Source organism: Lygodium microphyllum, chromosome 28 (genome assembly GCF_053477565.2).
Source record: "Lygodium microphyllum isolate KBCC chromosome 28, Lygodium_microphyllum_v1.1.10, whole genome shotgun sequence".
In the NCBI taxonomy this organism is placed as follows: Eukaryota; Viridiplantae; Streptophyta; class Polypodiopsida; order Schizaeales; family Lygodiaceae; genus Lygodium; species Lygodium microphyllum.
This window is the reverse complement of record NC_141162.1, coordinates 51,305,972-51,330,314: the sequence shown is the minus strand read 5'-3', so window position 1 is coordinate 51,330,314 and position 24,343 is coordinate 51,305,972. Positions and strand designations below refer to the sequence as shown.

The window sequence follows — 24,343 nt, the reverse complement described above, 5'->3', positions numbered from 1 at the left end:
AGGCCACATGATGGCAATGGCTTTAATGTCCTTTAATGATCATTAATGGCATGGTCCCCTCACCGCCACATTTTTGTCCCCCTTGAGTCAAGGTTTGGCTCTAGCAAGGACCTCATGTGTGCGACCTATCATCGGTTTGCTGTCATTAGGCAGCATCCGTCCTTAGGAAGGGGATTGAAATTCTAAAGCCAACAATAATCTAATCTAAATAGCAGTAACAACGAACTTTAAATGAATAAAACCAAATGAAAGAAAGATGAAAGATTTGAACCTGGGCCCTTGGGGTGCATTGGGGATTCGTGTGTGGAGAAACGTCTGAATTACTTGTACGGCGGCGCGCGAGCTACTCAATTAAACGAATACGTATTGGCCTGTGTGCGAGGCTGCCATCGCCATGGCGGCGGAAGGGGGCGACGACATCGCAGATAGCATATCGCAGCTCGAGCTTTCTGTTACTGCTGCTTCGTCCTCAGTTGATGTGGACTCAGACGATGACGAGGAGGAGGGAGATGGGCCCCCCGTGGTCATTGGCTTCGTTCAGAAACCGTCGCGACCCTGGTCTCTTTCAAGACAGCTCTTCCCCAGTAAAGCGGGAGGTACCCCGGTATGTATCTTATCAAGCCGCGCTCTTGTCTTCTCTAGAAAATGACGCTGCTTAGATATGAAGTGCACGCGAATCCATTCCGCCCCTCAGACGGTCTGGCATTATAGCCCACCAGAATGGTTGTTCACACAACCCTTGTATTTGCAGGGGGGTTTTCTTCGAGGTGTTATCAATAGAATTTTCATAAATGCATAAAAACGAGTTGAACTTTCAGGAGGCCGCATTAGTGTTTTCAAATCATGTCCATGTCGATGCATCACAGGAAAAGACACTCATGTTTGGGACGGTTGAAGAAATAGGCACCCGCCTCTATTAGCTTTTACAAGCTGAACTACTCCATATAATTTAGCCACACTTTTAAAGCATATCTGCAAGTGTCTTACCTGTCATTACTCAAGACAGTTTGTAGTTGTCATACCCCTTAAGATGCACGAGGAGAAAGAAATGCAGCTATCGGCAAGTGTAGGATGATGACCCATAGCTTCTTATCCATGAAGAGAGTGATGAGATGAGGATCAAGGTGGAGCTTTGCTTGGCCACCCATATCAAGAGAAAAAGGGCATGCTTAGTTGAGTTCCAAGGTTGAGAAATACACGATGACCAAAACTAACAATCAACTTTGTAACCCATATTGGTAAAGCTCTAAAGGTCAAGTCACGGCTTTGAATGAATGTTAAGTGGTAAACTTTGCATGCATGCACGACTAACTACAATTTAAGTGCCTAGTGACTTATTGGGACCTCAAAATATAACCTTACACACTCTTAACTTGAGTATCAAGAAAAACATGGGTTGAAATAAGAAAAAGGTCATTTTTCATCTTAACTCTGTGACTTATTCATTTGAGTTAAACTATTGTATGTTATCATTTATGAGAATTTTGAAAGCTGATCTTGGCCCACAAGTTGACTAATTAAAAATTGATTTGAAAAAGAGGTTGGCCAGACAAGGCTGCATATCATTGGAGTAGCTTGAGGACAAGATAGTGGTGCACCCTTGATATACCTATCTTTCAGTGGCCAGGGTTGAGGTGCAGAAAGCATGAGGGGATGTCCAACATAGTAGCATTAGGAAGCAGAGGAGTACTTGTTTGCAGATAGATGGGAGGTGCGTAGTGCATGGGTGGCATTCCCGACAGCGGAGTACGAGGGTGCAAAGTGGTGTTAACCTCTGTATAAGAAGAAAAAGCCAAAGATATCTTGACATCTACAAGCCTGTCTAAGCTAGCCCAAGGGAAAGAAAAGGAACCTAGAGAAGTTGATGCAAAGGTAGGATCTTATTCTAAATTGTTGAGAGAAGGAGAGGGAGGGAAGGGCAGGATTTGAGAATGAAAAGCACCAAAATCTTACTCCTTGTGAGAATGTGCAGATGAATGCAAGTGAGAAAACAGAAAGCATAATTACTAACACAATGAATAGTGAAAGATGAACACAAAAACTTGTAATAAAACCATGAATGGGCCATGGAATCCATAGCTCAAAGCATGAGAATGGTTAGTACAAACCAGATGATTACTAGCAACAGTGATGACCAGAAGTTCCTCCAGTCTTCCTCTCTCGAGGTGATGTGATTTGGTACAATTGAGTACCTTTAACAACTCCATGACAGCCATGAACAAGGAAAAAATCAGTTCATAGAAAGACTTGTTCAGTTCTGTTGTAATGCCACCTATATTGGACATTGAAGTGTTCAACATACTTTAATGGATTACTTGGCTCACTTGAAGGGTTGTTTAGAGAATTGTGATGAAGTGGAGGGTTGTCAATTGCCTTGACAAGGTGGTTTACACCATGTATTAATGATCCTCAATTATAAGTGGAAATGCAGTCAAAAGTTTCTTTTATCAAATTACTGTGCATTGCACATGGTTAGGGTGCTATTTGGGTGGTCATCGATTGCCTCATTGGATTGGTACATCTTATTTGTAGGATAAGCCTAATATCAATCTGTCTTTTGTAGCATTCCAATTGTACAAGTGTACACAATGATTGGGTGCAGGTGACAGTTCATCTTCATACTGTTTGTCTACATTGTGGTGACAAAGCATGTTCATCCTCTTATTGGTGATGTCAGAATTGAACACTAGAAACAAGTTTCAGTCATGAATAGGCCATCTTTTTTCCTAGATGCTATTAAGCAATCCACAAGCCAGAAGAAAATATCTCAAAAATCATGGTCTTTTTTTTTTTTTGGTTTTCTTTGTGTAGGCTTGGCTAGATCCAGTCCATCTTCCTACAGGTTTGGATTTTTGTTGTGGCATTTGCAAGGCACCGTTGCAGTTCTTGATGCAGGTATCAATGAATCCAAGGTTGTGTAAACATTAGTCATGTATGAAATTGGTCAAATGTCAACATTCCTTTTGATGAATGCAAAAGTCAGTGGTAATAAACTATTCTCATGAAAGTTTAAATGTGCAGCACAATGGTTCACTCTTCTGTGAATTATTGCAACAAGTATATGGTTTTTCAATGTAGGAAAGATGCTGTCTAATTTTAGAGCTCTTATACAATTACATCTTGTACACATTGTTGGCATCTTTTGATCAAATTTGAAGAATCTGACTTAATGGTTGAAAATGAGAGCACGTTAGAAATGTGTGACAGAGAGAATTTGTGTTGATGCAACATGTAGGAAATTGGAATGGTAATATCATCCTTGAGTAAAGGAAAGATGTGTATGTGGAGTTGATATCCATGAATGGGTGGAACCTGCACTAATTTGGACGGGGTATAATTGCTTGCACTGTAAAAAAACAAAGGTGGCCACCCTGTGTAAGGGGCAAAATGGAGTGCACATATGAGGTGTTGCTAACATGTCAACACCTCTGTTTTAGCTTCATTTTGGACAGTGATCTGAACTTCTTAAAGTATATGTCTAATGAAACGGAAGGGGGAGGAATATGCAGAATGATGTGTAAACTGTTAGCAAGGAAGTACAATTATGATTAGTTGGTGAAGAAAGAGGCTCTGCTGCAGAGTGATAGTATTTCTTGGCATAAAATGGAGAATGGGAGATAGACATGTCAGAAGTTGGAAGGTACGTAATAGTTGATTTCTATTAGAATCTAGTAGATAGTCTTGGATGGAATCTGAACAAGGTAGTAAGGTGTAGGTGGCAATGCTCCTCTAGACCACAGAAATGCATCAGAAGCAGGAAATATCTGCAACAGTGGAATGACTGAAGTTAGAGATGTGTATAATCCCAGCACAAGGACTAGCAGTAGTGCTAGATTTAGTAGTAGAAGCAAAGTGCGAGTACATTCTGCAGAAGGAGAACATGACAAAGAGTTGAAGTGCATACATGTCCACCATGAATTGGTAGAAATTTGTTAGTGCCCTCACATAGATCAGATCTAGTTGTGCAAGTATCTCAACAAGATTGTGAATACAAAGTGGTTCAAAAAGAGCAGCAATAGAAGGTGCTTAAAATTTGTTGCTGCTTCAATGGAGTTGAGCATTACGAAAATAATAATTTTCTCTTGCTGTTTTCCTGCTGAGGAGAGAGAAAAATATGCTGAAAATAATAAATGTTCTGAAATAAAATATTACATGAACAAGGCAGCAATCAGCAATATGCTGACATCAGAGATTAATGGCTGAAATATGCCGATAATGTGGACAGCAGCAAAATCTGAGAGGATTCGCCCAGTAAATGTGCTCAAAATAATAGAATTGGGCATCAACATTGGGAAAATACAGGACCGGCAGCCAAATAATACGATTTTTGAGCACGTTGAGCCCAAAAAAAGTTATTTAAGGCAAAAGCCCCAAATTTCACCTGAAAATTGAAGAGAAATTGAAGAAATTGGATGAGATTATAACACAATTGATGTCAAATGGCATGCTTGAAGCAAGATGAAGCCTCGATTTTGATGAAATTTGATGAATTTCAAAGAATCCCCAAATTTTCCTAAGAAATTTGAGTGAAATTAAGCTTGAATGGCAAAAGCCCCAAATTTTGAGAAATTTAAGTAAAGTTTGAAGAGAATTTTAAAACTTTTACCTAGATGATGTCTAGTGTCATGTTTGTTGATGAATTGGGCCTCAATTTTGATGAAGGACACCAAATTTTGGGGCCTCAGATTTGGTGGCAAAATTGGAGTGAAATTGAAGATATGTGACGAAAAGCCCCAAACGATAATGATTGACGACAAATTTTTTCGATTTGATGATGAACTTGGGATAATTGATGGAAATCCCTAAATTTTTTTGAAGATTGGGAACAAATTGAGTGAAACATGAGAAAAGCCCCAAACTTGTGTTTGGGAAGGGGCTTGTGTGTGAATTGAGACCATAAATAAGGCCTACTTTAAGTCTCTCTGAACTTCCCAGTGAGTACAAGGGGGACAAATAAAGTTATAAACTCCTTGCTGGCTTGATGTGACATCTGGCCTAGCTTAGGTGCATCAAAGATCTTCTACCCATGTCTATTCTGTTTGGACATGTGAGAGACCTCTGGCACTTCTAACATGTTGAGAAATGTCCAACATCAGAAAATCATCCTTCACATACAAAACAGTGTCTGTCTGCATGCTTTGTATCTAGAAGTTTTGCCTCACTCTTCATGGTAATTTGAGGAGCCTCTGGCCAATCGCTTGCAAGTGGAGGAAACACGATATCGCCTTTCAAAAAGCAGGAACAAGTAGTCTTTTTATGTTTTTTGTGTTCATGGATGCTTGTAATATGCGAGGCTATATGCAATGTACCTTGTTTGCAGAACTTGAAAATAACAAGAACCTGTATCAATTCTCATCATGTTATAAAGTCAGGTTTCAAAGCAAACAGGCTGATCAGCAGTCTCCTTTATCACCTTTTGCATTTGCATTCTCCTTATTTGTTCAAACTGAATCAGGTATATGCACCGATTGATGGGAACCAGGAGGCATTTCATCGGACCTTGTTTGTTTTTATGTGCCCTAGCATGGCATGCCTTCGACAAGATCAAAGAAATCAAATTTCAGGTTCTGGGGAACACTCTTTCTGCAGGTAGTAGTTACAAGTTGCTTATGTAGATGGTGTACCTGCAGGTTATTGTCTGCTCCTGACATGATTTTTGAAAAGTGTGAAGGTTTTTCGCTGTCAATTATATCGTGATAATGAGTACTACTCCGAAGACCCACCAAAACATGATGGCAGTGATGTTCCCACTGTAAAAGGAGGTACATTCAATTGCCCGTTCTTCCACTAAAAGCTAACTATCATCAACTTTGACTAAACAGCAAGTAATGACGTGGTCATTGGCTATTTTCGATTGTTTTGGCATTTTTTTGGTGTTGGTAGATGGTCCTAAGGCATGTTTCCTTGCTGTAATTACCTGTGCCAAAACAATATTGGTAGTTAATGTCTAATGAATGTATGTGGTGCTTTATGTCACATGCTAGCAACCAATGAGGTGCGAGGACACACATCATACTGCTTGTTGCCAGTTCTTACTTGGCACATATTTATCATGCATAAATACAACCTCGGGAGGGAGAATAGAAATTTCACTTGTTGATGATCCAATGAAGATTTGTATTTGTTATGAAAGAGGTGGTTGATTTTTACTTACTATCTTAAGGGAGTCTTATAGTGAAGAATCATGCAGTTACTTACAGGCTTATCTGGATTAACTTCACTCTCAAGATGCATAGCAACTTTACTGGGTGATCTGAGGCTACCTGAAAATAGAATGATAGGCAAAAGACTGTCACTGAGTCCTTATCATTAATAAAGTTTACACTGTTTACCTACTTCGACCTTCGTTTTTAAAATGTATTTGGTGCACACTAACAGCTATTGTTCTTGGGTTTTAGCTCCACTCTGTAGCTGGTGTGGTTCTTGGAAAGGTGAAAAAGTTTGTGGTGGCTGTAAACAACTCCGTTACTGCTCTCGCAATCATCAGGTGAGTTATAATTTATTGTGCACCATGTATGTTTGTATCCTTGATGATCAGAGCCTGTATTGGACTTCAAACTTATTGTTAATTTCAGTGCTGCTTTACTGCAGACAATATTAACTTATATAGATGTTTTATAAATTTCTTACAGTTAATGGCTCTAAGTTCCACACCTATAGGCTCTTGGTTGTGAACTTTGTGGAGAAAGAGTGGTGCACCCATTTATCTTGGCATCCAGAAATTCCTTTAAAAGGATATAGGAGAAAATTCAGCGCATGGTTTTATTATGGGGTGGTTCCTGTTAACGGGTAGCTGCCTAACATGTATGTCAAAGCCCCTTCAACAAATTTTACTTCCTATTGTCTATAATTGTGTAGCTCACATGAAGTGAAGCATTATGTTGCGGTTGTCCTTGCTAATGTTGTAACGTCTGTGATCTTTGAAGTTCATGCTAGTTGGGCACGAGAAATGAGTAAACCCCGAGACTCGTGCATGAGAGTCCTAAACCATTGTGGAACTCTGAAGACATCGTTACTAAATGAATATGCATTCAGTAGCTCCTCCTAATCACATGTATCTTGTAAATCTGTCTCTCTCCTCAATCTTGTTGGCCTGCTTTAGCTTTGGCATGACAAAATCTGGCTACTGTGGATATGGCGCATGTGCAATTGGCAGCTTTGGTGAGGGAGGGTGAACAGGAGCACCCTGTCCTTGGAGATCTAGGGGAGAGTTGGCTCCCGAGATAGTTTCTTTGGAGCCAGAGCCTCTTGATGGAGATTCTTCTTCTGATTTAGAGTCTTCCCTTCCATCGGCCACCCCAGTGGAGCTTCCGTCGGTGGATGTACCGGAGTCTTTAACAGATGGAGAGCAACGGGGAGAGATCTGGACTCCTCCTTGTTGGGCCTGTGATACATTCCGAGATTTAGGGATTGGGGGGGTCCTTGAGGAGTGGGAACCGCAGGATGGATCGTGGAGGTCATGGAGGAACCAAGCACATTCTACGGAGCTTGCTTGCTTTAACTATTGTTTGATGACTCATGTTATGCAGGATCGAGAGCCCACTTCAATGAAGGAGGCTTTGTAGTCTAACCATTGGCGGAAGGCTATGGAAGCCGAGTTGGAGGCTATTGAGAGGAATAGCACTTGGTATCTTGTGCCTCGTCCCTCTCACAAGAAGGTGATTGGTGTCATGTGGGTCTTTAAGACCAAGTACCTTAGTGATGGTTCTTTGGACAAACACAAGGTTCGCCTTGTTGCTAAAGGTTTTGCTCAGCGCCCAGGCATTGACTTCCATGATACTTTTGCCCCCACTGCTTGTATGGCGACTATTCGCGTTGTTCTTGCCTTGGCTGGCGTGTCTATCAGTTGGATGTGAAGTCAGCTTTTCTTAATGGTGACTTGCTAGAGGAGATCTATGTAGAGCAACCTCCTGGCTTTGGATCCTCGGATGGAAAAGTTTATAGGTTGAAGGAGGCCTTGTATGGCCTCAAGTAGGCTCTGCGTGCATGGAACGAGATGATTAACTTGTTTCTTCAGTCAAAGTTGGCCTATTGGCGCTCCAAAGCTGATCCGTAGCTTTATGTGCACACTTTCGAGGCTGGTCGTGTGTTGTTGTGTTGTACGTTGATGATTTGATTTTTACAGGTGACCATACACAGAAGATCCATGAGATCAAGACAACTTTAGATTAGATGTTCGAGATGACAGATTTGGGGCTTTTTCATTTCTTCTCCGGATACGAGATTTATTGGTCTAAGAGGGGGATTTTCATCTCTTAGCAGAGATACATTTAGGAGCTCTTGGTGAATTTTGAGATGGAGACTTGTCGGCCGGTTTCTACTTCTATGGATCCAAACTAGAAGGCCACTTCACACTTAGCTTCTCCCCTGACGGATGCTTCCCGCTACCATCAACTGATTGGCTCCTTGATATGGCTACTCAACACTCATGTTGATCTTTGTTTTGCTGTGGAACTTTTGGCGGGGTTCATGAGTGAACCCCAGCAAGTGCATTGGTAGGCTGCCCTGAGGATTCTTTGGTATTTGAGGGGGACTTTTGACTTGGGGATTTCTTATCCAGCAGGTACAAATGCCTTAGATCTTGTTCTTGCAGGTTGGAGCGACTCGGATTGGGCTGGCGATGTGGACCATCGGCGGTCTACTAGAGGCTATTGTTTTACCTTGGATACAAGTGTTATCTCATGGAGTAGCAAGAAGCATCCCACGGTAGTCCTTTCTTCTATTGAGGTGGAGTATCGGGCCGCATCTTCCACCACATGTGAGGTTGTGTGGCTTCGGAGATTGTTGGAGGAGCTTGGCTGCCCCTAGACTCGTTCTACTCTTTTGCGGTGCGACAATGAGAGTTACATTGCCTTGGTACGGAATCTTTTATTCTATACCCGGACGAAGCACATCGAGATCTAGCATCACTTCATTTGGGAGAAGCTTTTGGATGGGACCATTGATGTGGAGTACTGCAGGACGGAGGATAATCTTGCAGATTTGTTCACGAGGATGCTTCCCTAGGCTCTTCTTCGGAGACATGCTAGATCCCTCAGTCTTTTGACTTGTCCAGGATCTGAGAGGGGGTGTTAGAGATATCATTCCTTGGACAGTAGTGTTGCAGAGCAGTACGGCCAGAGTGCCACGTCAGCAGTTGCAAGAGCCACGTCAGCAGAATAGGAGCCATGTCAGTTGTCGCAGATGCCACGTGGCATCAAATTGTTTAGACAGACAGAGACTGAGCAGTTGGACAGGTTTTTGGCATTTTTTAATGCAGTCTGCAGCCGACCTATTGCTGGACACTATTTTTTCTTGGCTATTTATAGCCAGTCTTTTAGCACACTCTTAGTCATTTTATAGGTACTTTTAGCAGTTCGTGGAGATCAAATCGTGATCAAGCCTTGTTGTCCTCGAGGTTTGCGCGTGTGGCGACATCGTAGAGGACATATGCAGATATTCTCTATGCACCCGTATTTATTTCTGCATTGCTATACAACATTCTACACTACAGATTTTCTTTGTTTCATTGTCTCCTCTCTCTCTTTCTTCTCTCTGTGTTCACTCTCTTTCAGTCTTGGTCCCACGCTTCCGCATTGCTGCACTTTGACAATTTTTTCATGGTAACTGGCCAAGGACCTCGAGGATGTAGTGGGTGTCAAAAAAAGCAAAAGTTGTAAGAAGTTATTCTTGATAGGTACTAGATGATACCCGGTGTTAGATCTTGGCCTAGACCAATTTATTGGCCACTAATGTCAGTGGTAACATTAAAGACTAGGCATTAATTAATTAATTAATGCCAGTCTAAGGGTTAATAATTGCTTAGAGATACTTGGAAGACAAATTGGCCTGGCCAATTTAATTATTGGTTGGTGGGATTAATATTTTGAGCGCTAGAATAATAATTAGATTAATTTTTAGAATTAATATTCTGAAAATTAATTTAACAAGTTAGATAATGTTTGCTATATCAGTGTAAACTTTATTTTGATGTAGTAATGGAATGTCTACACTAATGAAATGCTTGTAGCCGTTGAATTGGCATGAAAATTTGCCGTATAAAGCTTTGATTACCTGTGTATTTGGGTTGTATTTATGTGTGCTCTAAGAAAGGAAGAATAGAAAGGATCTACAACTGGTTTTACACTGATTGATGCAACCACGCTTTGTGGGACAGTTTGCTGCGTGGGGTTGCCATCCCTTAAAAATAGGAGTTGTGTGAATCTGAAAGCTCGTGTTGTCAGAGTCTATGCCATGGTTGTTTCAGCATTAGATCTTCTCTAAAAGTGGTAAAATTTGAGCTTGAAGGTTGGAACTACTTAAGTGTTGAGTTGAAGTCTCAGTGAGGAGTAAGTGATCAGGAATTTTGGATCATGTGTTCAGTAGTGTTGTTTTGTGGGTTTTGTTGAGGGAAGATCTTTGGTCTTTATCCTTTGGTGTTGTCTTGGGAGTTGTTAGAAGCCGACTACCCAATCACTGACCAACATGCTCCACCAAGCATGACCATGATATCCACCACATGAAGTAGCAACAAGTCTTTCTTATTTCCCTTCCCTTCATATGTGACATTGCACCACACCATTTTCTCTCTTTATCTTCATGTCCATGACCACCATGCTACCACATCATGATGGAAGCAGAGACTCCTCCAAAGAGTGGAGCAATCCAACATGTTTGAAAAGCAATAGTGAGAACCATAGCACTTAACCAAAGCCTCATGGGATATGTTAGAATAATGAAACTCCAATCACAAGGACATTGATAAGATCATAATGAAGTGAAATGAGAAAGGAAATTACTTGCATGTTACCTTAGTCAAGAGAGAGTAGAAAAGGGAGTATGATTAGCTTATAAAAAGTGAAGTCATCACATATGATCACAAACTCAAAAGATATAGAATACATGAAAAAGATCAACTGACCAAGAATAGGCATTTGACCATTGCAAATAGATGGTATATGAACTGGCCTTTAAAGAATGCAAAGGGCTCCAAGAGAACAAGGCTCTAATCTCAAATAGTCCACTATGGGCCACTAATAAGTAGATTTACATGTGCTGGTTAGAAATACAATGGAGCCAGAGAATGATACATCACATAAGGAAGGTCAACGAGTAACATGTCAACACAAGATCACAATGATGATAGAAAATGCATCACAAGCATCAATAGACATCAACAACAGCACACAATTGACACAGGAGTAGCCATCAACAATGACATCAACAATGCCACGCAGCCAATCTCGCTAGCGTGTGAACAACAACGCTGATGTGTGAACAACAAACACTTTGTAATGTCCACACACCCACCAATTGGGGGAGTGTAAGGATGTTAATGTTTGTGCAAGCGTTGAGAAACCACATCTTCAGTCCTACCCTACTGGCAAGCTCTTCTATCCATCAGGTGGCAGCCTACACCTTGCATTTGGTTGCTTGATAGAGTTTTCTTGTAGCTAGTGGCCTCTCTCCATCTTGGTGTTAGCATTCTCCGATCATCTTCCTCATCTTTGATGGCATTATAGGACCGCGGTTCGCTTCCTTGACAACAGTCCTTCACTGGATTGTGTTTTACTCCCTTCACTTTGTAGATTCCCATAGGTGTTGCCACATGATTTAGACAAGACAATGCGGTCATCTTTTGAGCTTTGGCTCCGTTGTATCAGCTTTCTTCTCATAGCATGATTTAGTGCATCATCATCATGTTCTTGTGTTTCTCAGTTTCTCTTTTCTCTCAGTGTTTGCAAGTTGTGTTTCTCCTTGCAAACCCTACTGTCTCTCTAGTCTCTTAGTTATATTTTGACATGGTATCAGAGCCAGAGGCGCCTAGTGAGCCATGAAGATCCTCTATATCAGAGAAGGCAAAGATAGATTGCAGGTTCAGCATCATCTATTGATTTCCCCCTTCTGTCACATCATCAGGAGACACAGAAACCTTTCTCTTTCTCTCCCTTCCATACTTCCTTTTACAAGTTGCATAGAAAGAGGGGGTGGCCATCGTGGGCCCTTGGGATGCCAAAATGCAATCCCAAAATATGCTTGCATGTCGGAATGGGGGATGGGGGGATGTCGTGTTTCACATCCCCAATAGGGGGACGCCGTCCCTTGCGTCCCCGAAACGGACTGGTTGTCGGGGATGACTGCAATGGGAATAAACTCTCATTTTGACGAGTTGGGAGCATATTTGATTCATCTCCCGCTTTGTCCCAAATTGTCTGCCGTATCCTCTATCCGATATTCCTTGTCTCCTTGCGTGATCCTGCCCTGATCTCCCTATTGTCTTGCACGATTCTACCTTGAGGTGCCATGAGCTCGCTAGCTCTTTCACCTCTTCTTCCTTCCACTGTCCATGTTTCCCTCCTTTTGCCTCTTCCATCTCTTCTTTGTGCTTGCTCATTTGGGAGGTTGGGCCTTGTAGGGTACTGTCTAACTCTATAGCAACCTGCCCTATGCTTGTCCTTCGGCCTCCTTAGCCACTTTGTCCAATGCCTATCTATTCCAATATTTACCTAGCTGTTAGTTTTCAATGGCTTCTTTACAACTAAGTTATCGTGCCGGAAGGAGAGGCAGACGCTTCTACACATGGTCATGGTGGGATGAAGTAAATGTTGAGCGCTCCTCAACTGGAGGTGGATTACGAGCTTGGTCATGCAAGCTGTGTCCTTATCGGTGTATGAGCAGTGCAAATAAAGTAAGAGCTTATCTATTTGTATGAGCTAAGATTGGAGGTGCAAATTCGCCCCAATATCACACTGGAGAAAAGAAGGGAGCTCCTAGAGTGTGTGTTTGGTCAAGAGGCTCTGGTTGCATTAAGGTTTACTTGAGTGGCGATTGATCCAACCATGCTTGTGGCGGTAGTAGTAGCTATTGCTAATGGGTCTAGACCTTCATTTACAGTAGGGAGTGTGGCATCCATACCATGTGGATTTAGTTCATCTATCCCATTAGTGCCTTTGTCCTTGGCCACCATACGCCAAATTACTCTCGAGGGAAATTGGGATTTGATGAAAAAAAAGGAGATAGATTTAGTTGTGGCCCATTATTTCTACCACAACCACATTGCCTTTCATACAGCCAGGTTCTGACAAATTGACATGCTCTCGAGTCTTTGTTGTTTACACTTTTTTCCCTTGAATAACTTTTAAGTTTTAACTTGGTTATTAGAACTTACAACTGAAAAGTTAATTTAATTCTAAAATTATGAGTTAATGTACATTATAAAATATTTTTCATCATGACACTTGTCATATTTTTCATTGTATGTCCCTAGGTTCGAGTACTTTAGGGCCATGTTGAAGAAGGTTGGAAAGTATGGTACGTAGAGTTGGAGTTGGAAAGTATGGCCTAACTACGTACCTCTCTCTTTTGAGACTTACGTACTACCTTGCTTGAGAAGGAGAAGCATATTGTGGAGCAAGTTGTAGCAAACATAAAGAGAGACTGACAGAAGAATGGTGTCACACCCATCACTGATGGGTGGAGTGATATAAGGAAGAGGTCAATCCATGGCATTGTAGCTTACTCACGAGAGATGTATTTCATGTCATCGCATGATGCTTCACGGATTGGGAAGTTTGTAGATCAGCTTGCAGTAGAGTGGATCTTTGCCACTGAGATTATTGGGCCACATCTTGCAGTTGGTTTTGTGGTTGATGGTGAGCCCACAAATAGGGCAGTAGGCACCATTGTTCAGGGAGTATACAACTTCAGTTGTCGCCTCCTGTAAAGGCATTGTCAGGCATTTAAAGATCTATTTGAGAGTAGTCCTTAGTGACCTTGTTTTGCTAGCTTGCTAGGCAATTGTTTCTAAGAGTTTTTGTTAGTTGTAAGGCAGATAAGGAAGCTTGCAAAAAATAGAGATAGAAAATGATGACAATAGACTATAGTATACAGAGATTTGTAAGAAGGGGTTCTAACCCCTGGAAAATGAAGGAAAAAAAAAAACAAATACTAAGAGTAGATGATCATTGCCTTGCGAAGGCCTGGTGGGATCTTGGGGATGAGTCAAGACCTAGGGCCGATGCCTTATCTTCCTAGGAGTGACATTTAGCTGGAAAGAAAAATTACTAAATAAGAATGGTTGAAGTGAAAATTAAAGCACATTTTCTTATTGCATGGCACATTGCTTGAACAATCTTTTGAACGATATTGGTGAGTTAGATTTGGTTCAACCAGTGATACAAGATGCAAATCAAATGGTGACTTTCATTTTGAATCATCAATTCCTTCGTTATGAATTTACAAAAAGATCAAGAAATATGCTAAAGCATTTAGAAACATGCTTTGCCTATAACTTTTTGATGTTGGAACGCCTTAGAGAGTGCATGGGTGCAATGAGACAATTGATTGTCAGCGATGAGTTTAGTGATTCTCCATTAACAATCACTCTCATGGGCACACTGTGCAAGGAAAAGGTAGAGAGCAATGACTTCTGGGAGGATGTAAAAAGAATTGATGCAATGATACGTCCTATTGTATACTTGTTGTGACTTGTTGATGGTATCCAGTCATGTATTGGCAAAGTGTACGAGGCAATGGATAGGATGATTGAGAAGTTAAAAGATTTAGTACTTGATGATGAGAAATATGAGGAGATACATAATCTGTGTATTGGGAGGTGGAATGCCTACAGTTCACCTTTGTATTCAACTGCCCTTGTTGTGGACCTTGAGTATCAGGGTAAGGATCAAGAAAATGATGTCGAGGTGAATTTACATTGGAGGCTTATTCTATAACGCATGGTACTTGATGTAGATACTAGGTGTAAGATTAGAGATTAGCTTGCGATGTACAGGAGAAGACCAGGCTCTTATGGTTGTGATGATGCTCAATTTGACCGTTGTAGGATTGGGGCATCTTTGTGGTGGAGGACTTTGGATCAGATGAGCTTGAGTTGCAGAAGTTGGCTATTCGCATGTTGAGTTAGGTAGTGAGCTTCCCTTGCTTGGAGTAATTATGGAGCAACTAAAGTCACATTGCCTCAAAGACGATGAATCACCTTGGAGTGGAAAAGGCAAATGATTTGGTCTTTGTCAGTGCTAAGTTAAGGATGCTTTGCAAAAGTGTTACATCATAGGACAATCCACTTACCTAGTGGAGCAGGAGGAGTATGATTGTCTTATGGAGACTCATCTTGGCACACACGATCATGAAGTTAGCACGTCGAGAGCTATATATGCTCATTTTCTTGCAGATGATGCCCTCTAGATTTAGGCTTGTCAATTGATCCTTGTTGGACTTTTCTTTTATATGTTGCTTTATGCCATATGGGCCATGGCTGGTTACAGCCTCATAGTTAGTTGCTTTATCGTTGGTTACTGTCTATAGTTTAGTCTTTTTGACATTTGTCCTCAACTCCTTTGACATTTGTCTTTAGTTTAGACTCTTGAATTTTCATGTCACATGAATCATGAGAGTGGACAGAGGCTCCTTTGTAATACATCGACCGTTAAAGTTTATCCATATGGTTCATCATGTCACTTGCTTGTCTCATGTTCATTATGTGACATGCTAATAAATAGAATAAAAATTGATGTTTTTAAAGCTTTAAATGTGCTTTTGTATGCATTTCATTGTTGTGAAGTCCAATGTGATGAGCTGAAAACTGTTTTATATGTAAAAATGCATTTTTAAAATGTGGCTCCCCACCCACACCCACACCCATCCACATCCCCCCCTCCCCCCCCCCCCCCCCCCCCCCCCTTTGGGGGGTCCCCCCCCCCCTTTGGGGGGTCCCTGTTCCTTGGGTTTGGCTGTTCCCTGTCCCATGCTACTATGACAGGTTGACACTGTGATGCTATGACTTCGCCATAGGCAAATGGACAGACCATTGGGTGCTCCTCTTTTCGCATCGTCGACCTCCCATTGATGAATACTGATATGGAACTTTTCTCTCTACACCGCTGGAGTATATATGTCTACTTGGAAGCATTCGTTGTGCCACCTCTCCCTTTTGGACCATGGAGTTTATTTTGCATCGGCTTTCAGATTTTAATACTCAAGGCAATAGGACGCATTTGATGCACACTAAGTTCTCTAAAGCACCAAGAGGATTGTTAGGCACCACAGCCTCCTCGTGACCGGTCGCAATGTGCTTCGAAGATTGCTTCTACTTCTTCTAGGATTTTAGGAATGCCATCTCAACAACTTGCGGTTCTACAATTTGCTCCTTCGAGAGATGATGATTGTTGGATACCATCCCCTCGGTAGTCCGCTCCTTCGAGAGACAGTGGTTGTTCGACACCTTCCATTACCTTGGCTCCGTAGTGCACTCCATTGAGAGACATTGATTGTTGCCCACCCTTGGCTCAACATGAGCCTCACCTTTCATCACCCTTGACTACTTAGGTCGAGAGGCCACCTTTGGGAGTTCTTCAACATCTTCGTCACTCCGAATACCTTTGGCACACAATTGGCGGCACTTTCTTCGTTATTAGATGATTCGAAGTCTGGATCAGAGGGGGCCTTTGCATCTCCATCTTGAGGGCGGGCACCTACTCATCATGAAGTTATTCCCCATCATTTACTCTTTGGGGATGGTTGTCTTTGAGTAGTCTTTTCTCCTATCGATACCCAGGATATTTAGGTACCACTTAGATCGGGGCCTTGGAGTTTCAGCTATGACTTGGTGATGAGGCCTTTGAATTCCTTCTAGCATGGAGTTATGATGCTAGTGGTTTCTCTCACGAGGCGGAGTCAGGCTCTATTGTTCATCTTCTCTACCGTTCCTTACTATAGGTTACCTTTCAGGTGGAAATCTTTGTCACTTCATTCATTCTTCACTCTCTCTTCAGTCATTCTTCACCTTTCTTCTTCCATCACTTCGACACTCTTTCCTTCTCCCTCCTGCCTCTCCACTACCCTCACACCCCTTCAGGCAGACATTTTGGTTCGTGGTGGGCATTCATCTCTCTCCTCTATCATGGCAACCTTCTCTCTCACCTTGGTGTCATCTTAGGCCAGCCTTCACTTTGCATTTGGTTGCTTGGAGGACTCCTCACATCTTGGTGTCAGTCCCACCCTATTGGTGACCTCTTCTATCCATTAGGCAGCAACCTACACCTTGCATTTGGCTGCTTGGTGGAGTTTTCTTGGAGCTGGTGGCCTCCATCTTGTTGTCAGTATTTTCCATTGTCAGAGTGAGTTGGTGGCTTCATTTGACATGGTGGTTGCCTTCTTCTGTTGGTGACCACCTTTGACATTTGCGTTTTCAGCATTTAGGCCTCAAGCATTTGCATTTTGCTGCCCAGGTCATCTCCTCAACATTTGAGGACTACGGTTTACTCCCTCGACAGTTGTCCTTCACCTTTTACTAATTACTTTGATAGCCCATTGTCCAGAGGACTTCGTTTCTCTTCCTTCATTGGTGTTTGATCAGATTGGACAATGCAATCATCTTTTGAGCTTCGGCTCTGTTGTATCAGCTTTCTTGTCATATCATGATTTTGTGCATTGTCATTTGATACCATGTTAGAAGAGCAAAACGCGCAGCAGAATAATGAAAGACACAAGATAGATGAAAGAGGCAATGCACAAGATGAAATTGGGAATAGGAATCCATTATGACAAGAGTACAATGGTTGAGCACTAGCTCACACACTCCACAAGCTTTGTCTCTCTACGCTAAGAATTTGCAAGTACTTGAATGGATAATAGATTGTGGTTACACTCTCTTTTTTTATAGACAAAAATAAAGGAATCGTCCTCCTACAAAATAGGTTGGCCAATTACCAAATAAAGAATAAAGAGATTGCCCATAAATTAGGCCGTGGGCACTTGTGAACTTGTGATTTGACCACTTCTAATAGCGGGACCACCTAATGCGTTGCCATCCATGGCTTGGAACACTGAACCACCTTTGAAATAACCTAGATGTGTAGATGGTTGTTGCATAGTTGGCTGCCCAAATGCATACTAAAAATTATTCCCTTGTGCATGCATACTAGCACTTTGTCCATATATAGGCTATTGCGCATGTGCTCTTCTAGCGTGTCTAGAATGCAAATGCCTCTTCTTGTGCTTTGACTTTTGAGGTCCAAGTATTAAATCAGAAAATTTTTGCTTGTTGAGAAACCTCTATTAATGCATTCACTACATTCATTAATTGCACCCAAAGCATTGCATTTGTGTCATCTTTCTTCGGTGACTCAAAAGTTTCACTAGAAGGAGATATATTTACTTGTGTAGTATTGGTTGCATTAGTCTACTGCTATCCAACATTGACATAACCTTCGATTGAACTTGTACTATCCAATGGCTAATCCTCAATAGAGGAAAATGAGTTGTCATCACTTCATCTCATTCCCTGTAAGACATCTTTGCTGAATTTCTAGAAATTCACTACTGTACAATAAGCTACAACAAGTCAAAACTTATATTTGACTCTCAAGGCAACTAGAGCTCGTCCCCTTAGGAAAGATGTTGATATCTCGGCAACGGAACTATGAAACTAGCTTTTAGATTTGATCTATAGGGTAGTGAACATAAACTTAGAGCACACACACTATTCAATTCCGCAAAGGAAAGACACAAAGGACTTGAGAGCTAGAGTACTCTTGCATAGTAGGCAACACCAAATTGGTTCCCAAGGTGAGCGTCCCTTGTGATATTTGTTTAAATATTGAAGATGAGCCTTTACACTAACCACTTGTGACCTGCTTGTGTGATCTACATGGTTGTGACAAACCAACACTCTTTTTGGTAATGATTTTTCACGTGCTTGGCTCTTCAATGGACCAAATTCGCTCCAACTCTATGTCCCCAATTGCTCTTGCCAACCTTAACCAACGAGCTTTGAATTTGTGTCAATTACATACTCAAACTAGTGTGTCTTCAGCATATAGAGTTACAATCACTCCAATATTTACCAACATGACATTGAGAGATGCATCCATGGTCTCTCACTATTGCCACATTGCAATCAATGACGAATTTACATGAATCTCATCTCAAACCTAGACTGATCTAATTCATTAAATGAGGCCTCACCCTTGATTGTCCAACAATTTTAGAGCTTTGCTCTAACAAATGCCTAGAGAGATAGGGGCTGAATTTAATGCTTTGAGTGGGTGGAAAGTTAGACTTGCATGTTTGAATACACTTTCTTTGATGTTTGCCTTGAGTATTTAATGATTTGATGACACAAAACAAGGAGGAAATTGGGGTTTTGGTTGGAATTTCTTAAGCAATTAGCTATTGGTCTACTATAAATAGCAAACTCTAATTTTGATATGCTCTCTAAAACAAAGCTTGCACAGCCCGAGAGAGAGAGAGATGAGAAGAAAGAGATTGATTCTTGGCTGTCGAACACCTCAGGATGGCTACATAACACTCCTTTGTTGTTTCATCGTGAAAAATCAGCGAGCATGTAGAGAGCCTCAAATAGCCGAGGTCAAGTTTCTAAATGAATAACTAGTTGCTCCTTAATTAGATCATGTTTTTGATTATGACTAATGAACGACTTGATGATAAGTGAGCTGCTCATTGAAGGAAACTTCTAGCAATCGGTGCATAGTGGAGATGCGATGTCTAGCAATGGCAATGGTGCGGAGAGAGAGAGAGAGAGAGAGAGAGAGAGAGCAGTAGTAGAGAGTGAGAGTAAGTGAGATGCGCAATGTGTGGGTACAATGAGTTGTACCTCTTTTAGGTTTACTTCATCTGTCGGCAATGGGCAAACCACTTTGGTGGAAGACCCTTTGTGAGAAGATTTGCAGGATTATCATTTGTATGTACCTTGACAAGCTCAATACTTTTGCTGTCAAGTACATTCTTGATAAAGTAATACTTCACCTATATGTGCTTTGTCTTTGCATGAAAGATGGGATTTTGTACCAGCATGATAGCACTTTGGCTATAGCAATGAAGGACAGAAGTCTTGGTAATGTCAAGGTCTCCCACCAGATATGAAAGCCATAAAGCCTCCTTGCATGCCTCAGTGGCAGCCACACTCTGCCTGTGTAGTAGATAATGCGACATAGTTCTGTAGTATGGAGATCCAGGAAACTACTCCCCTTGTTCAGGTGAATTCATACCCTTCCATTGGGATTTGCCTCTAGTATGGAGTGCATTGGAAGACTTGTTTGCTGAAATATTTTGCCTATTGAGCTCTTCCATGAGTAAAGAGCTTTCCATGTCTAAATATAACATCATAGCATTGGAGTTACTCATTGCTATCTAAAAGTCTCCCAACTTTCAGGCAAGTGCATAGCAAAAATGTTGCCTTGAACTCCTTACCAATGTGAAACTCCAAAGCAATCAGCTAGCTGAAAATAGAGTTAAACTCATTCAAATGTACAGACATGACTATACCTTCCTTCATACGAAGGCCCATCAAAAATTTCAACCAATAAACCTTACTTGCTGTACTTTTTTGAGCATAGAACTCTTCAAATCTTTGCCACATATCATAGGCATATTTCAATTTCTCTATGTTGAAGAGCAAAGTGTCTAACACTGAAAGTTCTATGGTAGAGCGTGCAAGCTCATCTAACTCATCCCACTCATCTTGATCCATGGTTGTTGGTGTTACTCCTTTTGTCTTTATGAGCTTCACCTGTTTCTTTTGCACCAAGACATTATAGCAGTGCTTTTGCCATATAGCAAAGTTGTGTGTATCCTCAAGCTTCTTGGAGGTGTGAAAGATTGCTGCTATCACTACTGCCAACCATGATTTACAGCTCAAAAGTGACTCAAAAGTCAACAAATGTGAGCTCAATTGTCACACAAACGACCAAGGTACAAAGCAAGTACCAACCGCAATGCAAAAACAAGTAATTGTAGAAATTTCAGATCTGCATATCAAATTTTTGAGGCATAAAATGTGTGCTACAGTACACCACAAGCAATTGCAGCGGTGCCATGGGCTAATACATCAATTTCATGAAAAAGGCCCAAAATTTAGCTGCAATTTTTGCTCCAAATGCATCCATGGGCAAAAAATTGACTCACACGGTCAAAAGGCCCAAAATTGCTGTACTCAAATTACATCAAACATAACTCCTGAGAAGATTACACAAGCCAATTTTCCCAAAAGTTCATAAATTTTGCAAAAGCCTCAAATTTGTATAGGGTCCAATGTGCTAAATTTGCATAGAAATTGCGCTACAAGTACATACCAAGACCAAAATTTTGCAAATTTTGCGAAAACCCCAAAATTTTTGGGATCCAACGTGTCAAAAATTCAAGAAATTGTACTTGTCCCACTGTAATTTCCACAATTACATAAAAGGCCCCAATTTTTGAGTCTTGAGAGTGTGCAAATTCCACAAAGTTTACTCAATCGAGTAAAATCATCAAGCATATGCCAAAAGCCCCAACATTTAGATTGTCAAACTATGCTTTTACACGTATGGCAGGCTGCAAACTTTAACGAAGGATAAAACCCTTTTGAAAAAATGTGATTTCCTTTAAAAGAAAAAGAAAAGTTGACTATTGATGGGCCGATCGTTGCACACGACCTGTGCTGACCCGGCCTGCTGACTGCCTCACAACTTGCGTCGAACTGCATCGTAGCTTAAAGATTGCTGCTTGCATGCCTTGTAACTTGACACTTGTTGTGACCTGTGCTTGCACCTTGCAAGCTTGACTCAGATTGATGACCTGTTGTTGGTAGGGCTTGGATTGGCTCCGGGAAGTGCGGTTGGGATGGCCTTTGTCTCTGATACTAGTTTATAGTGATGGGTGTGTAGTGGAGATGTGATGTTTAGCAATGGCAATGGTGGAGAGAGAGAGAGAGCGTGTGTGTGTATGCAACAACAGTAGAGAGCGAGAGTAAGTGAAATGCACAATGTGTGGGTACAATGAATCCTACCTCTTTTAGGTTTTTGCGATAGTTATATGTAAAGTACAAGTGCTAAGGGTGTGTTGACACCGAGCACATATAAAAGGCACGGTGGCTCTTTATTCCCAAGAAAACTTTAGCTCAATGCTTGCTTAATAACTTAAATACCCTAAGTGAGTTGGTCACTAGGCAAAACTGTCAATGTAACTCAATTCTAAGGTGCAAACTTTCAATTTAATGAAAGTTTCATGTTGTACCTTGTTTCTTTTGCCTTGGCCTTGTACCACATAGCTTGCCCACTTGTCTATCACATGCTTGGTGTCAAATCCTTCATTGCCGGCGCAATGGTCACCGCGTTAAGAGCTAGGAATATTAGAATTAGAGTTCATTTAAGTTAAATTATTAACCCCATTTCTCATTTTGGTGATAGGACCTCACAAGTCCATGTGTGGACAAGCTGAAAGAGGAGCATGTAGCTCTATGACTAGCCTCGTGTGGGAAAGTCTCTATGATAGTTGGCTTCTCTACAATTTAGATAAGGTGCTAGTAAGTGTGTCCCAAGGCTTTAACTTCGCAGCCAGATGTGCTCAATTGGCTTATCCCAAGGCCTCACTATATTGGGCATTACTATAGATGGCATACAATAGGATATTGTCATTGCAAGGGCCATGAGACAATTTTGGTGACTATTTGTACCTTACCATAGACAAAACGAGATCAAAACTCAATTTCAGATATATAGGACCTTGAAAAAATTGGCATGTGGCCTTGATGGTCTAGCTGTTTAGGAACGGTGCCCACATTGAGAATTGATAATCTAGGCTTGTCAACTGTGTTGATAGATCGCCCTTTGTCTTGCATATCATGAGATCAATCCTTGTGTTCACTTATATTAACTTGGCTAGTGGCTTCACATAGTGTAACAAAAGAAAAGGAGTACCGGTATAGGTTTATGGTCTTATCTAAAAGCTTAACCCATCAAACAAAAAAGATATTGAGTTTGGACTTCATGTTGCACAACTTCATATGAGAGCCTCAAAGTCTACTATCATAAAGTAATATTTCCCATAATTTAAGATCAACATCAACTTCAACAAGAAAAATCTTAGTTTTTTCATACTTAATATGCCAATAACATTTTCTTCCCTTCTCACTTGCTTCTAGATTTGTGAAAGGTGGCGGTACATCTTCCGTCTCTTCCAAACTTGCAATATATCAATGTGAGAGCGGCCTTTTATTTAAAAGGGAATAGTTTGCTACTGTATTTATAGCCAAGTTGGAAAAACGCAACTCCTCCTATAATCTTAGCTAACATCTCAACATAGCTAACTAGTAGAGCACACTGATGCAATCAGCACTACCACACCAAAAGCTTCAAAAGAGTTGCCATTATTTTGCAAGCTCATCATCCCCTCTTATGATAATAGATTGCCACCTCCATACATGTTTCGCTGATGAACACTTCGTCATAAGAAACCCACAATCTCACAAAGCAAGTGGCCTTACCTCCTCCTCAATTGGAAAAAAATTTACGTTGTTGGGTTGACTCTCACACATGTAGTATGTCGTGGTCAAGTCAATTCTCTATCCGTCTAGCTCCTTTCCATTCATCGACTCAATAGCATCCATTGCTCCTTAACAAATGTCACAATGCCAAAACCACGAGATCTACTTGTCTCTCGATCGTTGATAAGGTTCGATCACTTTGCCGAAAACACTGAAGGCTTGTTTGAGGTTATGATCATTTGGGGACCAAGTGAGTTTGATCAGTTCCCATACCCTTCTCTGTCTTCATAACGAGATCCTCCATAACCACCACCTAGATACACATCACCTCTCTTCGATCTTTCTTCAATAGCTTGCCGCCCAGACACACAACCCGACCTCTCTCCTCAACATGATGAGCCGCCTCTCTTTTATCTACCCCATACAGATCCATCTTTTTTTAAAAAACTTCTACGTTTTCAAGGCTTTTTAAGCTTTTCTCCTTCGATTCTTTTTTGCATGAATCAACCCTTCTAAAGCTTTTAGAAACCACTACTATTTAAGGCTCCAAGCCTTAGTTTAAATGTACATCTTTTTTTATGCATTGTGAGTTTTTCATTCTCATTAGTCAATGTATTTTGCTTCCACATTCTCTTCACGACTTCATGGTCACCCTTGTGCCCAATAAGCTTTGTGATCTTCGAGTATATCTTGGTCAGGATCAATTCAACATTTAGTACTTTTCGTGTAATTCCCACCGTAGTCTGAAATTCAACCTCATGCTTAGTAGGACTTTGAGGCCATGCCAAAACAAACTATCATAATTCTCTACTTGCTAAACCTTTGGAAAATGTATTCCTTATGTCCAACTTGCACGCTAGTCTGTGCTTGCTCCACTTCATTTGGATGTAGTTTCCAACTTATGTGAGATTGATCGAGCTATTGCGAAAAGGCTCGACACATTTAGCCCTTCCCCTAGTCCACAAACATTATGTGTAGCAATTTACCTGGATAAAAAATAAAAATAATTTGACTCTCATCATGATGACCAACAAAGAAGATTTTTTGAGTACTTGGATCAAATACAAAGATAATTCCACTCTC

The 24,343-nt window shown here is 41.1% G+C and overlaps 1 protein-coding gene across 3 annotated transcripts in view; it reads left to right on the top strand.

The window, feature by feature from the left end:
• Positions 1-273: 273 nt before the first annotated feature.
• Positions 274-24,343, top strand: part of LOC148011432 (zinc finger (MYND type) family protein / programmed cell death 2 C-terminal domain-containing protein) — a 32,193-nt gene continuing 8,123 nt past the window's right edge. For 2 of the 3 annotated variants that reach the window (XM_087669907.1, XM_087669906.1), the window contains exons 1-5: positions 275-604; positions 2,812-2,895; positions 5,456-5,589; positions 5,665-5,762; positions 6,399-6,487. In XM_087669907.1, coding sequence (XP_087526033.1) covers positions 395-604; positions 2,812-2,895; positions 5,456-5,589; positions 5,665-5,762; positions 6,399-6,487 — 615 coding nt within the window. In that variant the 5' untranslated portion in view covers positions 275-394. Of the gene's footprint in view, positions 605-2,811; positions 2,896-5,455; positions 5,590-5,664; positions 5,763-6,398; positions 6,488-24,343 lie in introns of all 3 variants that reach the window. The other variant, XM_087669908.1, reaches the window with a different exon arrangement.